Source organism: Abramis brama (genome assembly GCF_963993115.1).
Source record: "Abramis brama genome assembly, chromosome: 18".
NCBI lineage: Eukaryota > Metazoa > Chordata > Actinopteri > Cypriniformes > Leuciscidae > Abramis > Abramis brama.
Window position 1 is genome coordinate 26895267 of NC_139980.1, and position 13348 is coordinate 26908614.

General features: G+C 35.3%; 1 protein-coding gene across 1 annotated transcript in view; it reads left to right on the plus strand.

Moving 5' to 3' along the window:
• coq8aa (coenzyme Q8A-a) overlaps positions 1 to 13348 on the plus strand; it is a 33915-nt gene that overhangs the window by 15466 nt on the left and 5101 nt on the right. The window contains exons 5-10 of the mRNA XM_084090530.1: positions 1941 to 2015; positions 3873 to 3998; positions 7936 to 8021; positions 8143 to 8283; positions 8898 to 8979; positions 11333 to 11426. Coding sequence (XP_083946656.1) covers positions 1941 to 2015; positions 3873 to 3998; positions 7936 to 8021; positions 8143 to 8283; positions 8898 to 8979; positions 11333 to 11426 — 604 coding nt within the window. The remainder of the gene's footprint in view (positions 1 to 1940; positions 2016 to 3872; positions 3999 to 7935; positions 8022 to 8142; positions 8284 to 8897; positions 8980 to 11332; positions 11427 to 13348) is intronic.

Here is a 13348-nt window from a genome sequence, read left to right on the forward strand (position 1 = left end):
TGCAGGCATGAAGAGACATAAAAACAGGAACCTGCTTAATCATCAACCTAGAACTTCCCCAGCAGGCTTGATGAAAAACTTAACCAGGATAAGAATCGGCATCAAACTGCGTTTCTGAAATGTGTATAGTGTATCTGAAATGTGTACAGTATATATATACTGCCTCTGAGACTAATTTAGGAGCACTTTAGAACAGACAACTCTATAGATTTACTCTTGATTTGCTCAATCTAGATACACTCTAGATTTTCAGTATTTTCATATATATATATTATTTATTTATTATTATTATTATTATTATTATTTTTATTTTTTTTATTTTTTTTATTTATTTATTTATTTATTTATTTTTCTTCAGTACAAGCAGTACTGAAAATCTAGTATGCGCAATAGTAGTAGTAAATAACTTTTATTGGGCAATTGGGTTTGCGGCGCAGTCGCAAGGCACTTCATGACAAAACATCAGACATATGACACAAACAAATACAATACAATGCAATACACTATACACCCTTGGGTCTGACCAGGCCCGCTGGACATCTAGCTTATTTTGACTGATTTAAGGCTTTTATGGCTTGTGGTAAAAAAGAAAATTTGGATCTGTTCTTGGTCATAAGGGGTGGACAGAAACAACGCCTAGATGGCAATAATTTAAAATAAGATGCCAACGGGTGTGTGTTATCACATACAATGTTATTGGCCTTTTTCACCATTCTGTCTTTGTAAATGTCTTCAATGCTCTGTAATGTTATCCCAAGTAACTTGCTGGCAGTAGTAACTGTTTTTCTGATGATCTTTTTCTGTGATTCAGTGGCATTTCCAAACCAACAGATAATACAGCAAGTTAAAACACTTTCAATAAAAGCAGTATAAAACATTTGAAGAATTTTGTTATTGACATTAAAAACAAGCAGTTTCTTTAAAAAGCACATTCTTTGCTGTGTCTTAGTGTGCAAAAGATCAGTCCAAGAGTAATAATAATGCAATAATATATGCATAATAACATTTATAGAGTTGTCTGTTCTAAACTGCTCATAAATTAGTCTCAGAGGCAGTTTGTGTATATATATATATATATATATATATATATATATATATATATATATATATATATATATATATATATATATGCCTGAATGAAAGCATTTCTTGACAGCTTAAACTGAGGCGTTTAGTTTCAGTGCTTGATTTACAACCGACTTGATACCCGTCCTAAATTTCTCTAAAGCAGGAGGGTTGCATAATCAGAATATTACATAACTATTGAAGAAGATTGCACCAAAATTCGTTATTGATTCTCAGCTCTACCACAGAAAAAGTGCTGACCACAGTGGTTTGGAAATGCTATTTCTGACGTTTCCTTTTTGTCAGGGTCACATTATACAGCATCAGTGTTGTTGTGGGTATTTTTCTCAAAGCAATTCAAAAGACAGATGTAAATACAGCTCTTTTTGTTCAGGGCGGAAGTGCTGTTTAGAGGTGTAAGATAATGACTGTTTCAGTATATTTAACTTCTGTAAATTTATGGACCATTTCCTTAGTTCTTCTTTTTTATCTTGAATGTACTAATTGCTTAAAGTCAGCTTGAAACGGAAGTTGTGAGTCTCTTCCCTGTTGTGACTTATACACAAGTGAAATGGCTTCTTGATCAACAAGAAATGTAGGGTAGGACTTTATTTTTTTTTTCATCATTAATTGATTGGATGGTTTTGTTTTGCTATGGCTGTGATGTCATCTGAGTGACAGGTTGTCCCCCTCGCGCCAGTAAACACGTCATCAGAAATAAGAAGAGCTGTTGCTGCAAGAGGAAGGGGAATTATTTTGATTAAAGATTACAAGGGCTCATGAAAAATGTGCATGGATAAATAATTTATAATACTGCAATATTCCATAAAAAACAAGAATTTTGATTTCATGGTGACTTTAATAATCTCTTGCAGGTCTTGCTGTGGGTTTGGGAATTGGAGCTTTGGCCGAAGTAGCAAAGAAAAGCCTAAGATCAGAGGAGAAGAATGGTAAGACAATTATATTCAATTCTACTAGATCTTTACAGATACAGTTTGGATCAGGACAATGTATTCATAATTATTAGTCATTAGTCTATTTTATTGAAAGTGTCTTACTAATCAGGCATAGCATGATTACAAGTGATAAATTGCATGCAGTCAGAGATTTTTGTTTGTTTGTTTTTGGACTTTAAACCATTTCATATACAGAGAGATCGTGAGTGAGGAGATAGGAAAGAATAGGAAGGAGATTGTGGGTATTTAAACTCCAGTTACACACACACAAACACGTGTGCACTACTCACCACAACCCACAATAGCCTAGAGATCATAACCAATGTGCATCATTAGTAGAAATGAAAAAATCTTTCCTTCTTTCGTCCTTCGTATGGAATTATTTACTCTTAGACAGGTGAGCGCTATTGCTCTTTTGACTGTCTGTGTTTGTTTTAACTAGAGTGCATGTATAATAAAATACGCATAATAACATTTATAGAGTTGTCTGTTCTAAAGTGCTCCTAAATTAGTCTGAGAGGCAGTTTTAATGTAGAGACAAGCCATTTTTGCAGCACAGACCATACAATATTTATATGCATCTGTGTAATTGGTATGAAAAATTGGCAGTATATTATTGAAATGTATACTGTTCTTAAAAGTTTGTCCCTCATTATTGAAATGTTTAACTTCGTTCACCACTTGTGATTGTCAGTATGTGCACTCCTCCCATCATCCAGGATCTCTCAGCTCAACTTCAAATCTTCTTACGCCTCAGAAAGAGGTTTAGTCGGACATACACGCTGCCATTGTTGTTTTGCCATGTTTAAAGGCAACGTGAATTCGCACCACGTCATCATTGTGAATTTGTAGAGCGTTTTTATGTTTAATGAAAGATTATGAATGCAAACTTTTATTTTATTATATATTTTTGCATCTGGCAAACACTTTTATCCAGAGCGACTTACATTTGAATTCAAGGTACATATTTTATTGTTTTAATGCATCCCTTTGGTCGTACCCTAATCTTGAATATTGGGTTATAAACATTGCAATTTTTTTAACAGCTTATTTAGGTTGGTGTTTGGATCTACACCCTCATCTTTTGACTCCATAGGCATTAGCAGCTCAAAGTGTCATTGAAATGGCATTATGTCAGTCTGGCTGCATATTAGAATTAGAATCCGAATCAGAATGCACTTTATTCGCCAAGTGTGCACAAGCACACAAGGAATTTGGTTTGGTTTCCTGGAGCTTGCAGTATATAACACAATAAAATGGAGATAAATAATTAAATATGTGGTATTAAAGAAAAAACAACATAATATACATCTATAAAAATTAAATGAGTAGGAAAAAATTAAGGGGAAAAAGGAATGTACATATAGATGGTAAGTAGAAGGACTATGTACAGATATACATATTACTGTATATACCACTGTATAAATATAAATGTGTATTTACACGAGTTATTATTGCCTAATGTCTTGGTGGCATCAACACCATATGGGAACTGAGAAAATGTGCAAATGTGTTCTAAGGACAGCGGCCTGTAACTTTATCTTATCTATGTAGATGCTGGATAATTATTACCTTTGACCTCATGATCACATCCAGGAATAGCTCTAATGTCCTCACAGAGATCATGAAGTCATCTAATAGTTTGTGGGGTTTTGTTTACATGAACAAATGGTTCTCAGCAGCACAGATTATTTTTGTCAAATGGCACATACAGTGGTTGTCTGAGACTTTTGGACCTCTTTGTATAAAAAAGTGTTTATTTGTCCCATTAGGCATTACTGTGCTCAGTTTTCTTGTTTTTTAAGTTGTATTTTCTGTTGAAAATGTTAACAGACTTGTAATTTCACATAGGTGATAAGAAGGCAGTTCTGGACCAAAGCCCCTTCCTTTCGGAGGCCAACGCGGAGCGTATCGTCAGGACACTGTGTAAAGTTCGTGGGGCAGCCCTCAAGCTCGGTCAGATGCTCAGTATCCAGGGTAAGAGAATGCTGTTTTTTATAACAAGCTGCCACATTAAGGTCACTCCTCAGATTTGTTAGGACCAATAAGGCGCCCTCCATGACTGACAATAGCTGATTCCTGCGGCTGATTTCTGTTTTAAGGCTGGTATGTGATCTTGGCCTGTCTCGGTTTTAAAGCCTGGTGATGTGAGGGACTGGGAACCGCTTACAGAAAGGTGCAGAGAAATTGGAGATGCAGATTATTTCCTCTCTGATATGCAAACGTCTAAAGATAAAATGACCTCAAATTTTGAAATGACCTCAAATCTCGACCACAGCGGTGGAAAATGGATGCTCACTTTTCTGCATGCTGACAGTTTGGGGTCCTCGCACACTACCAGTTTAGACATACTTGAGTTTGTAGTTGTAAAGATCTTTTCATCTAAAGGTTTACACTATCTTCTAACCAGTTGAGACATAACAAGATAACAGCGACAAGCAATTTGTCTGTCCACACTCAAACGTGAAAATTACTTATTTTTTTGTTCTTAACTGTTTGTTTCTCAACTGCCAATGTTTGAGTTATGGTTAAATGTGTGAATGTGCCAAAGCATTAATTTCTTAATATGCAAATCAGCATATTAGAATGATTTCAGAAGGATCGTTTGACACTATAGACTGAAGTAATGATGCTGAAAATTCAGCTTTGCCATCACAGGAATAAATTACATTTTAAAATATGATGTAATATTTCACAAAAATAATATTTATTACTGTATTTACTGTATTATTGATCAAATAAATGCAGCCTTGATGAGCATAGGTGACTTATTTCGAAAACATTATTAAAAAAAATATTACTGATCCCAAACTTTTGAACAGTTGTGTTGGTAGGAACTGACAGTTTGCTTTCCTGTTCATGACTCATGAAAAGTTGCCTGTCGTTTCCACACGCCCTTGAATCCACTTCTGTATGCTCAAACATTGTCTAACTTCTTCTGACACACAAATGCGCCTCTTCTATGTGCAAATATGTTGATTATTTCTGGTAGGCATGTGAGGTCATTCTCCCCCGCTCTGTGTGCATTAACGTGTATTGGACAGCCAGAACGAAAGCATCTGTGTCACCCACTCAAGAATGCAGCGCATAGATCAATGCAGCACAGCCTCCCTGCATGACATTTCCAAACCTCGGCCACTTCTCATGCACTGGCCTCATGCACCGTGTCATTTTCATCAAGATAGGCAGGATTTTGCAAGCTGCAGATCGCACGACCGGCAGTGAAGGACAGCGACAGCACTGGCATCGGCGAAGCTCAAAATAAGCCCGCTGCTATGCCAGAAACGTGACCTTTACGCTACACACACAATCGACCGTCAAGACTTGGCTAAACTGTTGTGTACAGGGTCTGTTTTTACAGCTGGAATGGAGAGAGTCCTCTAATGTTTTTAGGACTTATTAAAAATGTCCATATTATAAAATGTGGAAAAAAGAAATACTTTACCTTTAAAAAGTTTGGAGACAGAAAGCTGTTTTAAATTCATTAAAAGTGACCATAAAGAAGTTTTATAATGTTACAGAAAGAATCCTTAACAAAAAATGATCACGGTTTCCACAGAAATATTAAGGGGAAACTGTTTTCGACATTGATAATAAGAAATGTTTCTTGAGCAGCAAATCAGAATATTAGAATGATTTCTGAAGGATCATGTGACACTGAAGACTGGAGTAAGGATGCTGAAAATTCTGAATTGCATCATGAAATATAATCTAAAATAGAAAACGGTTATTTTAAAGTGTAATAATATGTCACAATATTGTGTACACAATCTGTTTCTACAGCTGGAGTGGAGAGAAACATAGTAATAAAAACGTTTAATGGATGTTACTGCAAAATAAACCCAGACAGGGTGGCCATCAAACTGAAAGTGTTTATTTGTGCAATAATGACAACTGGATTGTACATTTATACTGCTTATATCGTTGCTTACCAAATAAATTAAGAAATGTGCATGACATATTGATTTGAGGTGAAATTAGTTTATTATGTTGACAATGCAGAATTATGATAGACACGCACAACTATGCGATAAATGTTGAGACAAAGGTAAATTATGTATTTATTTTGGGGAATACAAAATTATGAATGCTGCAATGTTGTTCTAATTTTTGTTATTGAACAGATAGGAACTACTGACACTATGTAGCCCACATTCCTCAGTCACAGTATCAGCTCAGAAAATGTGAGGTCATCAGACTAATCTGGGTCAAACAAGTGAACCAGGATAAAAACCATGGCAACTGTAAAGCTTTCCTTTTTTTAAAGTTATGATGTACACAGAGGCAGTTTTGGAAAATCTTTCAACTTTCTTTCCTGCATTCTAAAGGAGAGGAGCTCTCACTGGGTTCAGATCAAGCGGCTTATCTCTCTCTCTCTCTCTCTCTCTCTCTCTCTCTCTCTCTCTCTCTCTCTCTCTCTCTCTCTCTCTCTCTCTCTCTCTCTCTCTCTCTCTCTCTCTCTCTCTCTCTCTCTCTCTCTCTCTCTCTCTAAGACTTGTTTACAGTACATCTGTACATCTGTGGTGTACATCTGTCACACAGTGACACGAGAAGGAACATACTCGGTTCCTTCTCGTGAAACCATCTCTAAAATCCTGTTTACATGTATGGATTGACGTGCACTGCAACTGAGTAAACCTGTAACATGACAACAGATTTAATAAAGATTAAAAAACACAGGAAAACACAGGTACCGTTTATACATGGTATTGACATCTGTCTCAAGTGATCCAATCATTCAAACCATATTCAAATGTGACCACATTTGTAAAGATTAAAGATTAACGTGTCCTGAACAACAGCAAATTGACACATCAGTCAAGTGTTGTGTGGAATTAAAATAAATTATACATGTTACTATTACTCTGTGAGGTCAGTAAGGTTTTTTTTTTTGGTAACACTTTATTTTAAGTTTACGTAGTCACATGTTACTACATGTACTTACTATAGTAATTACAGTAAATTATGCATAATTACAAGTAACCCTAAACCAAACCCTAATCATAACTCTATATTAAGTACATGTAGTTAATCAGTATTACTCAGTACTTATTTAAGGACAATGTAACTGTCACCTTAAATAAAGTTAGACTATTTTAAGGAGTCCGTGTTACAGTGTAATTATACATTTAAGTACTGAGTAATATTAATTAATTACATGTACTTACTATAGGTTAAGGGTTAGGATGTGGGTTTGGTTTAGGGTTATACATAATTTACAGTTATTACTATAGTAACTACATGTAGCACATGTTACAAGGACACTGTAAAATAAATTGTTACCAAATAAAGTGAAACCTTTTTTCAGGAAAGACACAAATAAATTAATCAAAAGTAGAAGTAAAGTGTTTTACATTGTTACAAAAATCATCTAGTTAAAAAAAATGCTGTTCATCTGAGAATCCTGTATCATGGTTTTGACAAAAGTTACACAGAATTATGTGACACTGAAGACTGCAGTAATGATGCTGAAAATCCAGCTTTGCCATCATAGGAATAAATTATTTTCTAAAATATATTCAATTAGAAAGAAAAAAAATTAAATAGTAATAATATTTCACAGTATTACTGTTTTTACATAATAAATAAATAAATAAATAAATAAATGCAGCCTTGGTGAGCATAAACCGACATCTTACCAACCCTAAACTTTTGAACGATAGTGTATCTATACACTGTTTACAATTGATAAGCAATGTAACATTTTTCTGCATTAATAGTAATTAGCATGTAGTCACAGGAAAAACATTTGATGTTAGTAATACCTGTAAGTGGCACTCTGTCTCTGCTGAGCACTTGTGATCCGATCACCCAGGAAGGATGTTAATACCAGCTATAAACAGAGCCATTGTTTTCATTTGGCAATAGCATTAGTACTATACCAACATTGTATGTGTGTTTAATAATGTTTCAGATGATGCATTCATCAACCCACAGCTGGCCAAGATCTTCGAACGTGTGCGTCAGAGTGCTGACTTCATGCCCATCAAACAGATGACGGTACCATCTACTTAAACTACAAAATATTTTAATGTTTCATGTCAAAAAATCTGAAAAATTCAGTATAAAAAAAAAAACAAAACAAAAAAACTGCATGTATGTTGCTGGTTGATCTGTGCAGAAAGCTCTGAGCAATGACCTGGGCCCGAACTGGAGGGATAAACTGGATTTGTTTGAGGACAGACCGTTTGCTGCTGCTTCCATTGGTCAGGTCCATCTGGCCAAGATGAAAGACGGTCGAGAGGTCGCCATGAAAATCCAGGTTAGTTGTGGGCAGAAAGTACTATTTTAAACTTGCTGCCAATCAATAATGGTTTATGGTCATTAAAGGTTGTTTATGAGTTTAGTTCATTTTCAATGGGACCACACAAGATAAAAAGATTTAAGCTGAAGCAGCAGTAGGATATTGTTGCATTCCACACAAAAATCACAAACAAAGCTTCCTGCCTATCACATACCGTATAAAATGCCCTTTAAAGGTGCCATAAAAGTCTCCTAACAGGTTCATTTGGAGCACCAACTGCTTGAAGTCCAAGGAGCAATTCCCCACTATCAGCTTTTCCAAACAGTTGCAACCATGTTTATGATTAGATGACCCGAATCTGTCTGAATGTGTCACCTCTCAACTTTTTTTAGTAAAACAAACAGTTTTGAACTTTTACAAAATTAAAAAGTAGCCCCCCCCCCAAAAAAAAATATGTGCAACAAGGTCAGGGCTGTTTTGCTAGAGGCCACTTGTGTTGCGTTTGTTTGTAGCAGCCCAGGTGTTCTTTCCCCTGGATGTTCTTACGGTTCGAACATGTTTTGGTTTACAAAATGAACTGCCTCTGCATAATGTTTTCTAAACCCAGTGTAACACACTCTTGGTTCCTGCAGTACCCCGGAGTCGCACAGAGCATCAACAGCGACGTGAATAACCTGATGACGGTCCTGAGCATGAGCAACGCCCTTCCTGAAGGTGATGACCCCATCACTCATGCTTTAGATCTTGAATACATATGATTTATAGAATTTTAGGTAAATAAATTGCTGGAGATTGTCCTGGACCTGGAGGGTAGTGCATATGCATTGACGCGGGCAGCTTGGGTTGTTTCACAATCCCAAATCTGAGTATACACTTCCTGTCTGCTATGTCCTATAACTAAAAACATAAAAATTTGGTTTAGTTATTTATTTATTTATTTATTGTGAAAGATGTTGCTTGCACTCACCAAGGCTGCATTAATTTGATCAGAAATCCAGTTTAAAAAATCTGCAATATTGTGAAATAATATTAGATTTTAAAATTCTCTTTTCTCTTTCGATATATTTTATAAAATAAATGTTATACATTTAGTCACTTGATCCTTCAGAAATCATTCTAATGCTGACTTGGTGCTCAAGAAACATTATTATTCTCAATGTTTTTAATAATGGTCGTGCTGCTTAATATTTTTGTGGAAACCGTGATGCTTTTTTCTTCATTTCTTAATAAGATATAGAAAATAAATAGAAATAGAAATCTTTTGTAAAATTATAAATTTCTTTTCTGCCACTTAAGATCAATTGAATGCATCCTTGCTGATAAAAAGAATGTGTGAGTTAGTGTGAGTTAGTGTGAGTTTTGACTAGGAATATTTTAAGCGGAAATAATAAACTGATGAAATTGTACTTATTTTGAAACTCTTTAATTGACCCCTTTTTTTCTAAGACCTTGGTGTCAGTGCACTCAGATCTATGTTCAGTGTGTTTCAAACTGAGAGCTCAAAGCCTGTTGGGTCTAAGTGGGCTGATAGATCTCAGACTGCATGACTGACCAATCAGAGCCTGGTAGCAGCGCGCATGAGCTGCATCATCGTTACAACAGCGTCCACTGCTGCATGATCAATGCCGGTTAAATATTCAGCTGTCAGAGAAGCCTAATCCTCCAAATATAGTCTGAACTTTAATTTGAGCTCGTAAATACCACCCCACAGCATTGCCGATCCTTCTTTTTGCCAGAAGAGAGACATGACACACAGCAGAGACCCAAAATATCTTTCATGTCAAGGCAACCCTTGTGAAAAAAGAAGTACACTTTAGCATACTTTTAAGAAAAGTGCATATTATGGAAATAATATACTTAAAGGTGCTATATGTACTTTTTATTTTACTGTACTGAAGCATTAAAATATCTTAATATGTTTGAAGATATAGGAAAAACTATGCTACAGCCAGTTATTCTATGTACTGAATAACTGTCTACTTTTGGACAGTGTGATCCCGCCCACTGCCAATTTACCCAATAGTATTTCGACACCCGGGTTGCCAGTTGGCGGAAAACACAGCGCATTGCAGCCATAGAAGCCAGCAAACAAACTGGGTCAGAGATTGCAGATTCTACCCGACCTAAAAAGCCTCGACGTCTATATAAAAACCTCTGTGACCAGAGCCATATTAAAACGCAGATAAATCAACTCATCAACTGTGTAAAGCTCGTCACCTTCCATTGTCAATTGCACTTGACCGTTCGCTCCTGTTGCGTGTCCTCAATCTGGCAACCCGTGTGAGCGTCGAGTCTGAGGAGGAGGGGACGGGGAAAACAACTCTCAATATTTTGAATTTGGACTGCTGTACCGCTAGCTGTAAATATTACGTACTGCACCTTTAAGTGCGAACTGAATGTAATTGTTTCGGACACTTGATTGCATGTTAATAGCAATTAAATGAAAATGTATTAGTTTAAATTTATATTAAATGCAATTAGTTGAATGTAAGACTGCTTTTGGAGTATATCTTTATTTATTATTTCATAATTACTAGTGTTGTCTTTGAAACATGCCAAACATGTCTTTGTACTGCCAAATATACTGACAAGCATTTATGGTAAACTAAAATTTATTTTAATATATAATATACTACTATACTTTAATGTCATTTCATTCAAACGCACATCATGTATTTTAATATATTTGTAATGAACTTCTTTAAAGCATGATAAAAGATCATTAAAACAATGATTTGAAATGTACTTTAAAGAAAAACATTTAAATTTGAGTATTATAAAGTGCACTTTTTAAGTGTACTTGCGTTTTAACAAGAAGTTATTAAAGTGTACTCTCTTTAAGTACACTTAAGTGGCCTTTTATTTCATTACTATTATATTATCTGCAAGTACAGTTTTTTAAATATACTTTTAAGATTTGAAGTACACTAAAAGACAAAGTGCACACTCAATACAACACACAAACAAATTCAAAGAATTGTGAGTTCAACCTTGGTGAATCACATCATTTTTTCTAAATACAAACTAAGCTGCTGACTCATCTCTGACTGTGTCTCTGAACATGCAGGTCTGTTTCCGGAGCATTTGATAGAAGTGATGTCACGTGAGCTGGCGCTGGAGTGCGATTACATAAGGGAAGCCCAGTGTGCTCGTAAATTCAAGTGAGTACATAAAAACAAGCAAGATATGTTTTTCTCACAGCAAATTCAGAGCATCCCGTCATTGTATTCGTCAATCTACCCCTCTATGAAATCACGGGCGGTCCGAGGGCTCACAGACTGGCTCTTACGGGACATTTCAGGCTTCTATGTAACTGATATTTGAGCTAAATCTATCCTGTGCCATAACACCCTTTGAAAGAAAGGATTACGCACAGAAATAACACTTCAACAACTGCTCAGAATGATTTTGCACTTCTGTATCCTCATATAACAGCTACGCTGGAGCGTTGTGGCCTCAACGCCCAGCTAAAAATAACCGCTTGTCATTTTCAGCCTAGCTTATAGGCTAGGGTTTAATTTTGATTTAAATTTAAGGAACAGTTTGCACACTGACCTATTTTAAACATAGCACAAATGTAAATAATAACTATTGACAACAAGCCCGTACCCTGCGTCCTGTCCTCCACTGGGGACCCTGACTTCGCAGGAGATATATAGTTACGTACACTTTCAGGATGGCATGTGTGTCTTTTTCCTTTGAGCAAATCAATGAGAGTATCAGTGTTGAGTAGATTAGATCAGTTTAAAATAAGTTAACATGTTTGCTTCCTTGAAGTATTGACGTAGTGTATACAAACATTGCACACACAGCCTTACATCCAGAAGAGCTGAGGAAATAACACGTTCTTCTAGAATATCTTCTCTTTGTCAGGTAGTCTGATTGATTTTATTGAATTGGTTCATTTCGACAATTGACCTTTTCACCTCTGTTGTCACTGTTGCTAATTTTACAGAATATATATTTATCTTATATTTGAATAATTTCTTTTGAATTGCGTTTAAATCTACCCAACTCAACCGTCCTCCTTAGTTTTGCATTAGAAAAGAGCTAAAGCTTGTGGTCAGTATGTTTTTAGGTAAGTAAAGCTTTATTAAAACAGTGTTTACAATGTAGCTTTACAGAAAACATGAATAAAAATAACTGGAGTTGGTTGAACCAGTACGATTCACTGATTCAGTTGAGTCATCACTCAGTAGTGTTTACACAGCAAATTTCACTTTCTTATTTAACATTTTTGCCTTGTTTCTAGTGCAAATATCAAGATACATTTACTAGACATGCAGAATGGCATATTAAGTTTTGTTATTTGATAAATTTGTTTTGTGGTTTATGCTTAATACAACAAAAAAATGCCCTTAGCCCATCGGCAGAAATATTTTCTTGATTTATTTTTTAAGATAAGAAAACTTTATATGTCATTTTGCATCTCAAGTAAATATACTATCTATTTAAGAAATGTTCTGGAAAACAATTAGGAAGAAAATTACTTTTTGAAGTGAATAAGTGTCAATGTGGCAGCATTTTTTAATGCATGTATTCATTTACTGCCTTTTGATTCAGCTGCATGTTTTCAAAGAATCTGTTGTCAAATTTTACACAACAGTTTATTTGCAAGCTAAATATGGCTCTGATTTATTATTATTATTTTTTTGAAGTATCATCTGATACTTGTATATTGCCTTGTTAAATAGCCTCAGTATCTACCTTATTTTTCAACACTGAAGTAAGGTGTTTTCTGTGAATGTGTGAAACTTTTTAATTAACCACTATAAGGAAATAACGAGAAGAATATAGCAAAGTGCAGTAAAATTTTAAAACTGTTTGCGCTACAAACCAGTGTGTTATGATTAAGACAATACATTAAATAATATGGTAAAAATACCATTTTGCAATATCAAGCTGCATAACAAGATGTTTTGTACAGTTAGAAATAACTGGAAGCGAATGACACCGGAAGCCAGACACATTAAAGGAACACTCCACCGTTTTTTGAAATAGGGCTTATTCACCTTCTTTCCTACATTTAGATAGGTGGGCAAATGCATTTTTGTCTCAGTGCATGCATTGTTTTAGTTTGACA